The 16,986-nt window shown below is 35.9% G+C and overlaps 1 protein-coding gene across 5 annotated transcripts in view; it reads left to right on the forward strand.

Moving 5' to 3' along the window:
* Positions 1–16,986, forward strand: part of OXR1 (oxidation resistance 1) — a 463,267-nt gene that overhangs the window by 373,064 nt on the left and 73,217 nt on the right. For all 5 annotated transcript variants that reach the window (XM_025393718.1, XM_025393720.1, XM_025393717.1 and 2 more), the window contains one exon: positions 15,795–15,877. In XM_025393718.1, coding sequence (XP_025249503.1) covers positions 15,795–15,877 — 83 coding nt within the window. The remainder of the gene's footprint in view (positions 1–15,794; positions 15,878–16,986) is intronic.

The following is a 16,986-nucleotide window of genomic DNA, read 5'->3' on the forward strand; positions in this document are numbered from 1 at the left end:
TTCAGTAATGATGTTGATAAGATAGTTTTACCATTAACAGATTAAGGATAGACCAGATAAAATTTTGGTCAAATGTCAGCCAGTTGTGGTGGCTCACGCTGGTAATCCCAGCACTTTGGCAAGCCCTGACGGGTGGATCACCTGAGGTCAGGAGTTCGAGACCAGCCTGGCCAACGTGGTGAAACCCTGTCTTTGCTAATACAAAAATTAGCTAGGCGTGGTGAAGTGTGCCTGTAGTCCCAGCTACCAGGGAAGCTGAGGCGGGAGAATTGCTTGAACCCAGGAGGCAAGGTTACAGTGAGATGGCCCCACTGTACTCCAGCCTGGGCCACAGAACGAGACTCCATCTCAAAAATAAAACAAGAACAAAAATTAGCTGGGCATAGTGGCACACTCCTGGAATCCCAGCTACTTAGGAGGCTGAGGCAGGAGAATCGCTTGAACCCGGGGAGGTGGAAGTTGCCATGAGCCAAGATCACACCACTGCACTCCAGCCTGAGTAACAGAGTAAGATTCCATCTCAAACAAACAAACAAAAAACAAAAAAAGCTTTAGTCAATGTTTCTGAGTTTACGCTTTCTATAAACAAACCACTTACTGAACTGTTGGTGTCTCTCCTTCCTTTACTCCTCTCCAAGGTGGCTGCTTTTGCTCCTACCAGCTTTTAGTGCTTGCTGGCTCCGCCATTATAGCCCTCTCAGGAAAAGCGTAATTGAGACTTAGACGTATTAAGGACATTATCACACCATTGATCTAGTTAATAACAATTACAAAGGAAACATCTTAAAATACAATGCTTGTTCCTGATTAAAGGGTACATTATGCTTTGATTTAAAAAAATTGTTTGAACTTTAAATATAGCTCTTGTTTAGGGGCATGACTATAACTCATAATGTATAATCTTTAAAAGTACTCACTTCACTAGATTGTAATAAATATAGATAAATTTTTAGTAGTGTAGACTCTCAACTTACTGTAATATAAACATGAAATAGTTTTTTATCATAAGCTGTCCTGTTATATCAACCTCATTTTCCCACTTGGTGACAGGATTCTTTGAGCACAAGTCAGCCCTTTTACATTTTCTTTTCATTTATTTTTAGCAATTAAAACAGTATCTTTCAGTTACTTAAGACTTGGTCCATTTATTTAAAAATTTCAGTCTCATATTCAATTTATACTTCCATTTATGTTTCTACCTCAGTTCCCATTCCAGGTTAGGTTTGCAGTGAAGAGGTGTGGTCTAGCTCTCACAAACTCCCCTCCACCCCTTCTTGATGCGTAACTCCTCTGATGTTAGGATGTGAGAAGGAATAGAAGCAGCGGTTCACTTTTTCATCTTAGTCCTTCTTGGCCCCTTAGTGGGAGGATGACAATGCTGGATAGCAGTAGTAGAAGCAGTGATGGAACAGTTCTACTAAAATGGCTACTCCTATGCAGAAGTGCTGACTTCAGTAGCCAACAGTTCTTTCAACTTTGAATATGGGACATTAACATCTTGTAATACCAACCATAGACCTTAGTTGCAAATTGTTGAACTGGGCACCTAAAACTGCTCTGCCTCATAGCATATATATTACTGGTATGTGTGTGTATATCAATAGAGTTGATGAAAAATGAAGTTAAGTGGGAACATGCTACATTTTTATGACTTGAATTACTTGACATGTCAAGGAAACACTATTTAATAATAATATTTCTTAAATGATTATCCCTGATGCTGAAATTTCATTTTAGGTTTACATTAAGAAAATCCTATATACTGAATATATGTAACTGAAGGAGAAGAGTTTAGAAGCCTGAAATTGATATTCTTGTTACTGGTTCACTTTTGATAATCATGGAAAATGTAAACCAAGACATGGAATAGTAATTATAATAGGCAACACATATAGTGCTTGCTGTGTCTTATGCACAAGTTAACCCTCAGCAACAACCCTATGAGGTAGTCAATAGTAGCAGTTTCGTTTTACTGATGAGGGTACTGGGGTTCATTAATGATCCTATTTAGGAAAAAAATAGACATTGGACAAGGAATTTATAACTGTGTTGGGTATTGGGCATGGAAAGTAAAATATATTATGAGAGTATATAACAAGGGTTTCTAACCTAATATTAGGGGGAGTAAAAAATCATGTCTTGCTTGGATTAGGGGTAATGGCTATTTCAATAACTGGGATGATGATGATGCTGATGATGATACTTTTAATAATAACAGAAGTAATAATGATGATGAAGATGATGATACTTTTACTAATAACAGGTTGAGCATCCCAAATCAGAAAGTCCAAAATCTGAAACTTTTTGAAGGCCTACATGATGCTCAAAGGAAATGCTTTTTGGAGCATTTTGGATTTTTGGATTTGGGATGCTCCATCAGTAATGCACATATTCCAAATCCATTCTATCCTTTAGGAAGATTCAAAAAAATCCAAAACACTTCTGTTCCCCAGCACTTCAGATAAGTGATACTCAACCTATAGCAAGAATAATAGCTGTAATGGGGCAGGCTCTGAACAAATGTTTTTTGTTTAATCCTAATAAAAACCTGATGAAATAGTACTATTATTATCCTATTTTCCTTTTGAAAAATCTGAGCCAAAGAAAGAAATGAGAGATTCAGAATTTATTTGGGTGTTTTCTTAGTATTTGCAAGAATTATAGTCCTTGAGATAGGGAAAAAAAATGTGAGAATTGAAATTCTTTCATGTAAAGTGTTAAAGTTAAATTAATTTAGATTGTAAAGGATAGGATGGATTGTCATCGAAGGTTCTTTAGAATTAGAAAGTTAGTAAAATGACAGAGCTGGAAATGCGAAATCCAATGAGGGTGTGAGAAAAATTAGAAATATATTAGGTTGGAAATTGCCAACTCAGATGATGTGCTAAGAGTTAGATGATGGTTGGGCGGGCACGGTGGCTCACGCCTGTAATCCCAGCATTTTCAGAGGCCAAGGCAGGTGGATCATTGAGGTCAGGAGTTTGAGACCAGTCTGGCCAACGTGGCGAAACCCTGTCTCTACCAAGAATACAAAAATTAGTCAGACATGGTGGCGCATGCCTGTAATCCCAGCTACTTGGGAGGCTGAAGCAGGAGAGTCACTTGAACCCAGTGGGATGGAGGTTGCAGTGAACTGAGATCACGCCACTTCACTCCAACCTGGACAAAAGAGTGAAACTCTGTCTCGAAAAAAAAAAAAGAAAAAGAAAAAAAAGAGTTAGATGATGGCTTATCTTGAACCCAGGAAGAACAAGTGCCTCTAAGACAGGGGTCCCCAGCTCTGGTCCATGGCCTGTTAGGAACCAGGCTGCACAGCGGGAGGTGAGCAGCAGGCGAGCCAGCATTACTGCCTGAGCTCTGCCTCCTGGTAGATCAGTGGGGACATTAGATTCTCATAGGAGTGTGAACTTTGTTGTGAACTGCACATGCAAGGTCTGATCCCTGATGATCTGAGGTGGAACAGTTTAATCGAGAAACCATCTCTCTCCCCATCCCTCAGCCCTTGCCCACGTGTCCATAGTCCATAGTCTTCCATGAAACCGATCTCTGGTGCCATAAAGGTTGGGGACCACTGCTCTAAGGGACCTGGAATATACCAGTTGTTACAGTAACTATGTAACCACCACCACAAAAACCACTACCACCACCACCACAAAACAAAAAACTCACAGTGTTGGTAAAGATAACCCTAGCTGGCTCCAGTTTTAGTCTCTTTTCCTAAAGCTAGGTTGGGAGGAAGAGAATACTCTCTACTTGATCAGCAACCTCAGTGGACTCTAATGGTGACTCCCAGCTAGTTAGCCTTCCTTAATAGTGTTTCATTTAGTTCAGTGGTTCTCAGGCATGAAGTTGATTTGCCTGTTTTAGAATTGCTGCTCATCTCACAGGATAGCTGATAGGAAGTTCTGTATTATCTGTGTTCTAGAGCAAAACTGCCTCTAAAATAAGCTGATGATTCTCAAACTTTAGCATGCAACAGAATCATCTCCTGAAGGGCTTGTTAGAAAAACATTGTTGGATACCTCTGCTAGAATTTGTGATTCTGTGTGCCTGAGAATTTGCATTTCTAACAAGTTCTCAAGTAATGCTGATGCTGCTGGTCTGGGAAACACGCTTTTCTTAGTGGGTAAGTCTTTTATCCATGAGAAGGTTAGAAGTAAATATAGAAACGATGAAATTTATTAAATGCTTATATTAATAGTTTTGTTTTAAGTCTAGGAATAATCAGTGTACTTGGTCTTTAAGGTATTTGTTGTGTTTCAGAGAATTAGGCCTATAAAAGTGCCCAACAAATTAGTCTTAAGAGTATAATTTAAAATGCATACTTGCGTATTTGTTTTTTGACTTGGGATTTTAAGTTGAAAGGTGCAACAATTTGGCTAAACTTAGAAACCACTGGAATGTTTAAGAACTTAACATTTATTATATTTAAAACTTAGTATAAGGTATTTTTTAATATTTAAGTTCTCAGGAGGTTTACTTGTTAGAAGCAATGTGTTTAAATTAGAATATAGTAAATTTATAACTGCAGTTTAGTATAGTAAGTCCTCCTTTGACACCATCCATAGGTTTGTGGAAACTGCAACTTTTAAGCAAAATGATGTATAAAGAAACCAATTTTACCATATGCTAATTGATGTAAGCAAGAGTTAGGTTCCTACTATATATTTCTGGTCACAAAAACATTGGCAAACTTGTAAGTAAAGACCTAAAACACTTCCAGTATTAAACATTGAAATAAATGTGAACTATACAAACATTAAAGAAAGGTTAATAACGACAAGATAATTATTTACTCAATTGTTCCAGTTCAGAGTCACTGTTGGCTGGATCCTGTCCTGCTTGTGGCATAAAGTGGGAACCAGCCCTAGACAGGACACCATTCCACCTCAGGGCACAGTCATACACAAACATGTACACACACAAACACACACACTCATTCATACTAGGACAGCTTAAACACACTAATTAAGCTAATGTGCACATCTTTAGATGTGGGAGGGAACTGGAGTACCCGGAGAAGACCTATACAGATGTGGGTAGAATGTGTAAACTCCACACAGACAGTGGCCTTGGCTAGAAATTGATTTTTTTTTCCTCATCAAAGTTATAAAAAAAAAAATGATAACCAAACGATGTTATTCAAGGACCTGCAATATATGTAAGAGAACTTAGTTACCCATGTTTATAACAGGATTATTTAGGGATGTTTAGTTTTCCAGTTTGAGTTGGTCAGCTATTTAAAGCACCTTAGAAAGTGTTAAAATTTGCTAGATTATAAATAGAATGCACTTTTTATGGTAGAAGACTTAAGGGAAAGTAGGTTTTTATATTTTTAACTTCAAGAAATCTAACATTGAAAGTAAAGCGACTGCAGATAGTGTTTTTCAGTGTATAAAGGCTTATTTCATGGCCACTAGGAAACTTACATTAAGAGACTCTTAATAAATTTTGTTCAAAAGGTGATACTAGTACAAAAAAGGAACATGTTTTAAGGTCAAATGCATACATTAGAGAAAGGACAAAAATTGGCTTTTATTTTCTAGCAGTAAATGGAAAGAGGGAAATGTAATCAGACATAAATCACAGTGTCCCTAGGATAAAGGTAAGCCTGTTGCTTAGGCAGCCGGGAGAAACACAGTTATTCCTTATAGTGAGAATATAACCAAAAAAAACTCATGGAACTCTGTAATAAAGCAAAACAAACCAAAAAGCTTATTTTTATAGTAAGTACAGACTTCAGTTTCAAAAATCTATTTTTAATTTTTTTAAACCCATTAAATCTTTAATGTAGTTCAATGGAGTAGCTCTAAGCTGCAAATTAGTAAAAGCACTTCTGTACAGGGGGAAAGCAATTAATCCAAACATGCAGTTATCTAACAGTCCATCTTAACTGAGAAGTGGGTTTTAAATGTAAAATCATAGATTTTGGATAGTTACGATTCTCTATTTTGGATTTTTTGAGAGTACTGCTCGATAGAATTTTTTGAGGTGATGAAAATGGTCTGTATCTGTGATGTCCAGTTTGGTAGCCACTAGGCAAATATAGCTGTTGAGTATCTGAATTGCAGTTAATACAAATGAGGAACTGGATTGAGAAATTTGGATTCAGGATTCTGTATTTGCTCTAATATGGTAGCAACTAGTGTTAAAGGAAAAATTATTTGATAATACTTCCTAAAGCACGGTAAGACAGAATTTATTCAGGACTATAGCAATAGGTATAGGGACTGTGGCAATGAGATTTTGTAGTTGAGGAGAGAGATTGGGCTCAACTCCAAATATGAAATGGGCAAGTGGGAATTTATAGCCAAGGAGTAGAGTAAGGATAGATGTATGGACAATTGCTAAGAGGTAACATCAGGAATAAGGGGTATTACGGTGAAACCGACCTGCCAGGATTCTTGCTGAAGACGGGCCAGGGTGATGAGAGTTCACCTGGACAGTGGAGGATGAGAAAACTGATCAGATACGGAAGGTAATCAGATATCCAGGATCGGGGGAGGGTCCTGCTAAACTGACCTTAACATGATTCTTGCTGAAACTGGATTTTATAAGGAAGTGAACAGATAGGCATAGGAGAAGGTTCAGCAGCCTGACTAAAATTTGGCTAAGCAAAGAATCTTTGTGACTAGGCACATGTAGCTATTTTAATGTAAATTAGTTTAATTAAGTAAAACTTAAAATTCAGCTTTCAGTCTCACTAGACACATTTCAAGTACCCAAAAGACAGATGGCTAGTGGCTACCATATTACACAAGGCAGATATAAAACATTTTTACCATTGCAGAAAGTTTTATTGGGCAGCATTGATAGCAATGAGTCGCAATGTGGAGTACACATTAGAATTCCCTGGGTAGCCATTAAAAAATTTTGATGCCAAGATCTGATTATAATCAAAGATTTGATCTTGAAATCTCTGTTTAAGATCTCCACTCATAGTTTCTTACAGAATTCTAATATGTAACTAGGGTTAAAAAGTACTGACTTAGGATGTGAAGGACTCTACATCATTCTGTTTTCCTTAATGATATTTCTCTCAATCAAACTCTTGATGAATTTAGCAGATTTTATTTATTTTATTTTATTTTTATTTTTTCTTTACAAGTACTTGGGGCATGCACCTATTTTATGATGCAAGTTAATAAAAGAAATGCATGTTTAAGTTTTCTGCCAACCTCTGGATAGGATTGAAACGTTAGAAAAGTTGAGGTAACTTATAATGAAAGGTTCCTAAAACGAAGGCATGTTTATATGCTTAGAGAAAGATGCTGAAGATGAAATGACTGTGTAGCAAGGTTCTTGTGGAATAAATAAACCATTGGAATTATAATCATTCTTTTTTCACATACCACAGTTAAGAACCATTAATATTGTAGAATATTTGCTTCCAGTCTTTCATAAGAAAAAAATAATTTTTAAAATAAACCTGATACATACTATCTATAAATAAGTCACATGTTGCAAATACTGAACTTTAAAATAATCACCTCTAATCCAGTCACCCAGAGATACTGTTAATATTTGGGTAGGCATTACTGCCAAGATCTCTTCTATGTGTATATACATGTAGAAGAATGGATGGATGGTTAGAAGGAGGGAGTGACAGAATGAAAGATAGTACTTCTTCACCACAAGAGATTAATTCCTAAGGAGTGTGTCTAAATTTAAGCAAATTCTTAAAAAAAAAAAAAAAAAGTTATAGATTGATATTGTTATTACAATCTTGTTTCAGTTTTAGGTGTCATATGTCTAACCATGCTTTGATATGACAATAGCAGTTTCATTTCTCATTTTTCTCCTTCTCACATCCTAATATTTATTCATTTTACGATTTTTACATTGTCCATGTTTGTAACATTCACACTTAGTTTTTCAACCACTTTTTTATAACCTATTATTGTTCTATATACTCTAGTAATGCTTTTAGAATGTCCTCCTTGATTCTGGAGTTTTTGATACAGTGGCATAATTTCAGTCTTATAGCACTGAATAATGTTTCAGTAGAGAAGTCTTATGCAAGCCAGCCAGACTCTTTTCCATTTCCCCAGTAGATGATTTGCTTTTTATGCCTGAATCGTTGAATAATTTTTTTAAGCTCCCAAGCATAATAATTTAACCAAGAGTAGAAATGGGAATAGCCTGACTCATGTGCCCACATGTGTCTTTGTGGAATAATCTTTTAGGAATTACATCTTTCTTCTGGAATACATGTTGATGGAGCACCCACTATATGGAAGATCTCTGGTTTTGAGATAGAAAAGAGCTAAGGAGTATAATGTTGGCTCTAAGCACTTCCACCTGGAAGACACATATGGTTCATTGGGCAAAGCAAGTTGGCCATGTCTGACATCAATAGGATGGTGAAGTATATTTTATGTTCCTCAACGGGAAGGAATACAGGCTTAGTAACAATAATATAATCTATCACAGTGACTAATTTAGAAACCATTGTATTAGTTTGACAGAGATTTGAAAACTGCTGATGTTAACTGTCACAAATAGGAAGTTATGTAGGGAAGCCCATTTCTTCTGTCACTTACGCAGTCTGCAGGTCTTTGATCTCTTCAGAAGCTCTATTTCTATGTCTCTCAAATGTGTTGTGCATGCAAATCAATAGTAAATCTGTAGGTCTGGACTGAGCCTCAGATCTTACATTCACAATAAGCTTCTAGGTGATGTCAATGCAGCTGGTCCCTGGAACACACTTTAAATAGCAAGGCTCTATAGCTCTTTAATATCATGTACCCTAGAATTTAAGTATAATAATAATAATAATAATAAAAACAACTAAAAAAAATCTTGGATCTTTTCACTTAGAAGAGAGCCAACTTTAAGATCTAGATGGAGGAAAAGAGGCATTAAAAAGGAACATCAATGGGTATGAGACCAAGAGGAGTGTGAAATATTTTCAAATAAAGGGAAAGAGGAACATGCAGAAGAAGTCTCTTGGATGTTTCACAGAGATCAGATAAAATGAAAGTGGAAAAGCCTATCAAATTTGCCACTTAATTTATTCATTTTAGGGTGGGGATTGTGAACTGGGGAAGAGAAGATATTACAACACATTGTGGATTCTGTAGAAGATAATGACAGTAAAAGTGGGTTTCTACTTTCAAAAATTCAACTGAAAAGAAGCAGAAAGATGGAGTAGTATCTAGAAAAAGATACTAGATTTGAGGGAAAATTGAGGGGTTTTGTTTTGTTTTGATCATAAGATAAGGAGTCAATAATGAAATGTCAGAAATACAAGTTTTTTTCCTAGTATCTCATTATTGATAGAATAATTAGAAAAGCTACAATCAGCAATCTGTTTTTTTTTCTTAGTTTAGAAGATACTTTCAAAGTGTTTGAAGTTTTAGTATCTTTATTACTATTTTTGAAAATACTGACTTGCAGCTCAGTGTTTTAAATAAACTTTTTATACATAGCTGTTATCAATATTGTAATATTCAGTTATAATAGGAGTCTTATTACATTAAAACTGATCTCATAATAGTTTCACTGATTATTTACAGACTTGCTACAGTATGCCTTTCCATTTTTTACCAAAATGATTTTTTTAAAGGTTTTGTACTGCTCTGCTAATTCTCTGCTTGAAAGCCCTTCAGGACTTCTAAGTCTAGTAATAGCAAGCTAGGTAATTCAGACTATCCTGCTGAGAACAATTTAAAAAGCTGGACACAAAGCAAACAAATTTTATTAAGAGTATCAGAAAGCTAAGTGGTGTGGGTAGGATAGGATCTGAATGAGGACAAAGGTCTAAGGAGGGAGAACTCCAATTTGATTGCTTTTTACCCCAGGGGAAGTGTTGATTCCTGAAACAGGAACTGAGTGACCAAAAGGTGCATTTGACAGGCTGTGGGTGTAATGGAACCGGGCCAGAGTGCAAGGCCTATCACAGGGGATGGGTGGCCCTAGTGATCTCTTCTCACTGTGGACCCCAAAATGTTGTACATAAGGGAGAAAGATAAATCGAAGTAGCTAGGCCTTCCTAGGAAGATATTTCAGCTTCAAATTATCAAAATTTCTATAACTTAATTAATAAGATCTGGTATTACTAGTGTCCTCAGGCACTTGACAGAAGGAAAGATTAATTCTCTCTGGAGAGTCACCAGTTTCTACATGTCAAAATGTTTCTTCAGACAATTTTGCAAATTTTATGTTCAGCACACAAAATATAATTAGGCACATGACAAGATATGTGACACAATAGAGAATAGAAACAGACCCACAGTAACTCTAGATATTGTAGTTATCAAATTTAAAATAGCTATGTGTTGACCTAATTAAAAATTTTGTAGAAAGATACAAAGTATGCGAAAGAAAAATGGATATTCTAGAAGTGAAAAATACAACCCCTCAAATTAGAACCTTTGTGGATGGATTTAGCAGCAAATTAGACACCACAGAGGAAAGAATTCCCTAACTGAAAGGTAAGTCAGAAGGGAATGTCCAGAGTGCATGCCTGTAGTCCCAGCTATTTGGCAGGCTGAGGCACAAGAATTGCTTGAACCCGGGAGGTGGAGATTACAGTGAGCCAAAATTGTGCCACTGCACTCCAACCTGGGCAATATAGTGAGACTCTGTCTCATAAAAAAGAATTACCCTGTCTTGGGCAATTCTTTATAGCAGTGTGAGAACAGACTAATACAGTAAATTGGAGCTACAAACTGGGGTAATGCTATAAAGATACCTAAAAATGTGGAAGCAACTTTGGAACTGGGTAACAGGCAGAGGTTGGAACAGTTTGGAGGGCTCAGAAGAAGACAGGAAGATGTGGGAAGATTTGGAACTTCCTAGAGACTTGTTGAATGGCTTTGACCAAAATGCTGATAGTGATAATGGACAATGAAGTCCAGGCTGAGGTGGTCTCAGATGGAGATGAGGAATTTGTTGGGAACTGGAATAAAGGTGGCTCTTGCTATGCTTTTCAGAGAGACTGGTAGCATTTTGCCCCTGCCCTAGAGATATGTAGAACATGAGAGAGATGATTTATGGTATCCAGCAGAAGAAATTTCTAAGCAGCAAAGTGTTCAAGAGGTGACCTGGGTGATCTGAAAATCATTCGGTTTTATGGGTTCACAAAGAGATGGTTTGGAATTGAAACTTATGTTTAAAAGGGAACCAGAGCTGAAAAGTTTGGAAAATTTGCAGCCTGACAATGCAATAGAAAAGAAAAACCCGTTTCTGAGGAGAAATTCAAGCCAGCTGCAGATACTTAAGTAACGAGGAGGCAAATGTTAATCACCAAGACAATGGGTAAAATGTTTCAAGGACATGTCAGAGACCTTTGTGGTTCCCCTTCCCATCACAGGCCTGGAGGCTTAGGAAGAAAAAATGGTTTCATGGGCCAGATCCAGGGCCTTGCTGTTTTGTGCAGTCTCAGGACTCAGTGCCCTGCATCCCAGCTGTGGCTAAAAAGGACCAACATACAGCCCAGGCCATTTACTTAGAGGATGCAAGTCCTAAGCCTTGGCAGCTTACATGTGGTGGTGTGCCTGTGGGTGCCAGAAGTCAAGAATTGAGGTTTGGGAATCTGTGTCTGAATTTCGGAGGATGTATGGAAATGCCTGGATGTCCAGGCAGAAGTTTGCTGTAGGGGTGGAGCCCTCTTGGCGAACCTCTGCTAGGGCAGTGCAGAAGGAAAATGTGGGGTCAGAGCCCCCACACAGAGTCTCCCAGTGGAGCTGTGAGAAGAGGCATACCTTCCTCCAGACCTCAGAATGGTAAATCCACTGACAGCTTGCACTGTGCACCTGGAAAAGTTGTAGACACTCAGTGCTAGCCAGTGAAAGCAGCTGGAAGCAGGGCTGTACCCTACCAAGCCACAGGGGTGGAACCACTCAAGGCCATGCGAGCTCACCTCTTGCATCAGTGTGACCTGGATGTGAGACATGGAATCGAAGGAGATTATTTTGAAACTTTAAGATTTAATGACTTCCCTGCCGGATTTTGGACTTGCATGGGACCTGTAGTCCCTTTGGTTTGGCCAATTTCTACCATTTGGAACAGAGACATTTACCCAATGTTTGTACCCACATTGTGTCTTGGAAGTAACTAAGTTGCTTTTGATTTTACAGACTTTATAGGCAGAAGGAACTTGCCTTGTCTCAGATAAGACTTTGGACTTGGACTTTAGGGTTAATGCTGGAATGAATTAAGACTATGGGAGACTGTTGGGAAGGCATGATTGGTTTTGAAGTGTGAAAGGGACATGAGCTTTGGGAGGGGCCAGGGTCAGAATGATATGGTTTGGCTTTGTGTCCCCACCCAAATCTCATCTTGAAATATTATCCTGATACTCTCCATGTGTTAAGGGAGAAACCAGGTGGAGGTAATTGGATCATGGGGGTGGTTTCCCTAGTTCTGTTCTTGTGATAGTGAGTTCTCCTGAGATCTGATGGTTTTATAAGTGTTTGATAGTTCCTCCTGAATTCATTCTTCCTCATGCTGCCTTCTGAAGAAGGTGCCTGGTTCCCCTTTGCCTTCTGCTATGACAGTTAAGCTGAGACCTCCCTAACCGTGTGGAACTGTCAGTCAATTAAAGCTCTTACCTTTCTAGATTATCCAGTCTTGAGCAGTTCTTTATAGCAGTTTGAGAATGGACTAATACATAAGGATACAGAAATGTTAAGAGTAGAAAGAAAAGCAGACACTAATGAAAAGTGGTACATTAATATTAGACAAAGAATATGGAAACAATATTCTGAGAAAAAGTTTAATGATCTTCCTTTCCATATTTTAGGGTTCTTTTAAGGCAGTTCTGGTGGTAACCAATACTCTCAGTATTTGCTCTTATGGGAAGGATCTTACTTCTTCTTCCCTTATATAGCTTAGTTTGGCCAGATGTGAAATTCTGGGTTGGAATTTTTTTTCTTTAAGAGTGATGAATATTGGCCCCCAATCTCTTCTGGCTTGTAGGGTTTCAGCTGAGAGGTCTGCTGTTAGTCTGATGGACTTGCCTTTGTAGGTGACCTGGCCTTTTTCTCTAGCTACTCTGAAATGTGATTATTTGATTGTATTTTCATATTGATGGAAGAAAAAAGTTTATGTGCTTTGGTATTTATATCTGTGAATAAACATTTTAATATTAATTATTAAATTTTAGAACTGTTTTTATAATATGTAATTATTGCATAATATTTTATAATTTTTAATTAGTAGAGAGAATATTTTCCATTTGTTTTTCAAACTTTAAACTGTGGAAAGTTGGTACTTTAGTTTTCTTGCCCTGAACTGCATTCTGTGGTGAGCTCTTGAAAATTACAGATCTGGCCGGGCGCGGTGGCTCAAGCCTGTAATCCCAGCACTTTGGGAGGCCGAGACGGGCGGATCACGAGGTCAGGAGATCGAGACCATCCTGGCTGACACGGTGAAACCCCGTCTCTACTAAAAAATACGAAAACTTAGCCGGGCGAGGTGGCGGGCGCCTGTAGTCCCAGCTACTCGGGAGGCTGAGGCAGGAGAATGGCGTAAACCCGGGAGGTGGAGCTTGCAGTGAGCTGAGATCCGGCCACTGCACTCCAGCCTGGGCGACAGAGCGAGACTCTGTCTCAAAAAAAAAAAAAAAAAAAAAAAAAAAAGAAAATTACAGATCTGTTGCAAACTTGCAAACATGTTTAATGAATTCTTGGGATATTATGAAACACAGATCGAGAAACTATTAGGCAAAGTAAATACAAACTAAGAGTTACTCCTAAAATCAATTAAGGAAGGGTATGTTATTAGTTAAAAGTAATCTGTGATTGTATATTGCATTGCTTGAGAAGTTTAAATTGCAAAATGAGGAGTGCTTTTCGTTGTTTGCTGTTTAAAGAAATTATTTAAAAAATTATTTAATACTTGTAAATATTTAAAAATAGATTAAATTTTATTTTAATACATTTTAAATTATTTAAAATACAAATAAATTCTTTAAAACTTATTTTATCTTAAAATAATTTTAATGCTTTTATTTTCTCATTAGAGAAGCAAATTTAAATGTAAACTATTCAGTGTAGAAGAATTAGAATATTTTGATAAGCAAAAATAATATTCTTCTTTATAAAAATTCTACCATATTGCATTGCCACCAGGAATGTAGAATATCTCATTTCCTACTGTCAAACAGTATGTGACCAAACTTCTTTTGAATTTTTACCAACCTGATAGGTGTGAAATGATATTTCGGTTTAGTTTAAATTTTCATTTATTTAATTATGAGTGAGATTGAACAACATTATTACATGTTTAGGGACATTTTTACATCATCTTGTGCATTGTCTGTGATTATATCTTTTGTGCATATTTTCACCTGCATTATTTTTTCCCTAGTTTTTAAGAGTTATTTAAATATTTAGGATACAAAAGTTGTGTGTGTGTGTGTGTGTGTATCTCTGCATACTTTTTTTCCTAGAGTTGTAATGGATGAACCATAATTCTTTCTCTACTTTTCTTTATGGAAAATTAATGGCAGTTTATAATAATTTTGGTAGTTCAAGGTATAGTTCAAGTTGTTGCTTCAGAACATTACTTCAATAGATGCTTGCCATGTGTTGGGCACTGAGGAGGCTTTGTGGAAGAAAGGCAGTGTTTTGGAGGTTACAGTTTAGTGGAAGAGATTTAAAACACAAATATTAACACTCTGCCAGATGCTGTGAAGGAGACATAAAGATGCTGTGTGACTAATAACAGGGACTTGGGTTAGCTGGGTGGTCAGGAAGGTATTAGGATAGTTTTTTAAAGCATTGCAGAGGTAACTGTCCTTTTTGGGGATTTTGATTTTATTATTATTATTTTTTAGTACTTGTTTAAAACCATTCACCCAACAACTGAGATAATTAGGTCAACATAAACTCTTGTGTGATCAAAATGCCATTTAAGTTTAGATAGAGGGAGAACAATGAAATAGATATTTTCTAGATTATATGGTCTTAGGTTGAACTAAAGTTTCTTTGAAGACTATAGTTTTTAATTTTGGTAAATTTTGAGGGTAAAGTAAATATAGCATTTTGCCATGTTTACTGTCTTCTTTAATTTTGTGATTTATTTAGTTTTTTAGAGATTTTCATTTTAGTAATTTTTATGTTTAGGTAGGAGTGGTGTTTTATCAATTCAGTGTTGTTATTACATGAAGTATAGATGAGAAGGTTAACACTTACACAAAATTTAAAGGGAAACAGTTTCCCTAATCTTGATAATAAGGAAACATTCAAGGAAGTCTTGATAAGCAAATGAAAAATATTAATAATTGGCATTCAATCTGAAATTAAATGTTCAAATGTATGTTTATGTATAAAAGCACACCTTGATTTAACTTCATGGCATGTTAATTTGAAAGTTTATAATTTAATTCCATAGAGAAGACTATTTTTCATTATGACTTGTAGAAAAATTTTTGCCTGTGATAACTAATGTTACAGTTTCTTATTTGGATAATAATATGTATCTTGAAAGATGTATTTTTTAAATATATAATATATCTTGAAATGTGGTATTATAATCAGGTTAAATATGTTGAAATAAATGGTCTGTAATTTAATTTTTAATGACTTCCTTTCTGTTGACAATTATGTTTTGTGTTGACTTGCAATTATTCTAGTGGTTCATACTGGTCAGGTTCCTACAGCAAGCAAGTAGGAAGTTCAGTTCCTTTTTTTTTGACAGTTGCTTGTTTACAGCAGAGAATCCCAGGGAGTAAGCTGTATTACTAGTAAATTAGACATCTGCCCAAAGAGCTCTATTTGGTAGTCCTTGATGTTACTCTGAAAGAAAGATGAATTTAATAAGAATTTTACCTTTTTTTTTTCCAGACACTGGCCAAAAGAAGACCCTAGACAAGAAAGATGGGAGACGAATGTCTTTTCAGAAACCTAAAGGGACTATTGAGTATACTGTAAGTTATTTGCTTCGAAAAAGCTATTTTTCTTTGTAAAAGTCTTCTTTAAGACATTCTCTGTTTATGCTATAAATAAGAAAAGCATTGTTAATTGCCTTATTTTTAAAAATCTGCATTTCACTTTGGATAATTGTTTTATTAATAGTAATACTTAAGTTTTTAGTTTTTTTTTTCTTTAAAGATAAATTTTACTGAGACACAAAGGTAGTTATCCTAGAAAATTTAATTTAATATAGATGATAATTTACTGAGAGAGTTCCCGTGGGCCAATAATTTTTATTAGGTTAGGCTTTTAGGAAAATATTTATCTTTTCAGAAATGTGATCTTCATTATATTCCCAGCAGTGCTAGTGATAATTATAATGGCAGATGGGATACATAAAAGACAAGTTGATGTTAATCTTCCAGTGTAACCTTCCCCATTAAATCATTTGTATTTATTTATAGCTAACTGCCTTTAGCTCTAAAAATTGAGCTTTTTTTTTTTTTTTTTTTTTTTCTGTATTCTTGAAATGAACTTCAAATCTCCCTGCAGTCACCTGGCTTTTCACATTTCTGATTACTCTGGGAAACTGGAGTGAGAAATCAGCTTTGGTGTATGGTATGCTGCTTATTTGATTGAATGTAAAGATTGTTTATTTAGATAATGTTAACATGTTGTAAAGCACTTTTAACTGAGCTTGATTTTGTTATTTTGTGTTTTTCTAACATAACTGTATTAAGGAGAACAGCAATTTTAAACATTAATTTAGCATTTGTGTCATTATGAAACCGTCCAGTCTTGGTTTGAATCTTATTTTCTATGCATCTTTAAAATTGAACAAATTATTAAAATTCTAAGTTATACCTATTTTAATATACTATTAGTATATAGCAGACAGTTTGAGATTTTAAATAGTTTTAAAAGGTTAGGAATCAGATAATTTAGGATGAAGTAAAATTTACTAATACCAAGATAATCTCATAGCATATTTAAAACTCAAATTGCATGTGTTTGTACCTTCTCTGCATAATTAAGAAAATAAGTTCAAATAAGTTTTTTATAGGTAACCTTTAAAATTTCTTCTTTGTCTTTACAATTCTGCAGTGCCAATATGAAAAATTTA

Source organism: Theropithecus gelada, chromosome 8 (assembly GCF_003255815.1).
Source record: "Theropithecus gelada isolate Dixy chromosome 8, Tgel_1.0, whole genome shotgun sequence".
Lineage (NCBI taxonomy): Eukaryota > Metazoa > Chordata > Mammalia > Primates > Cercopithecidae > Theropithecus > Theropithecus gelada.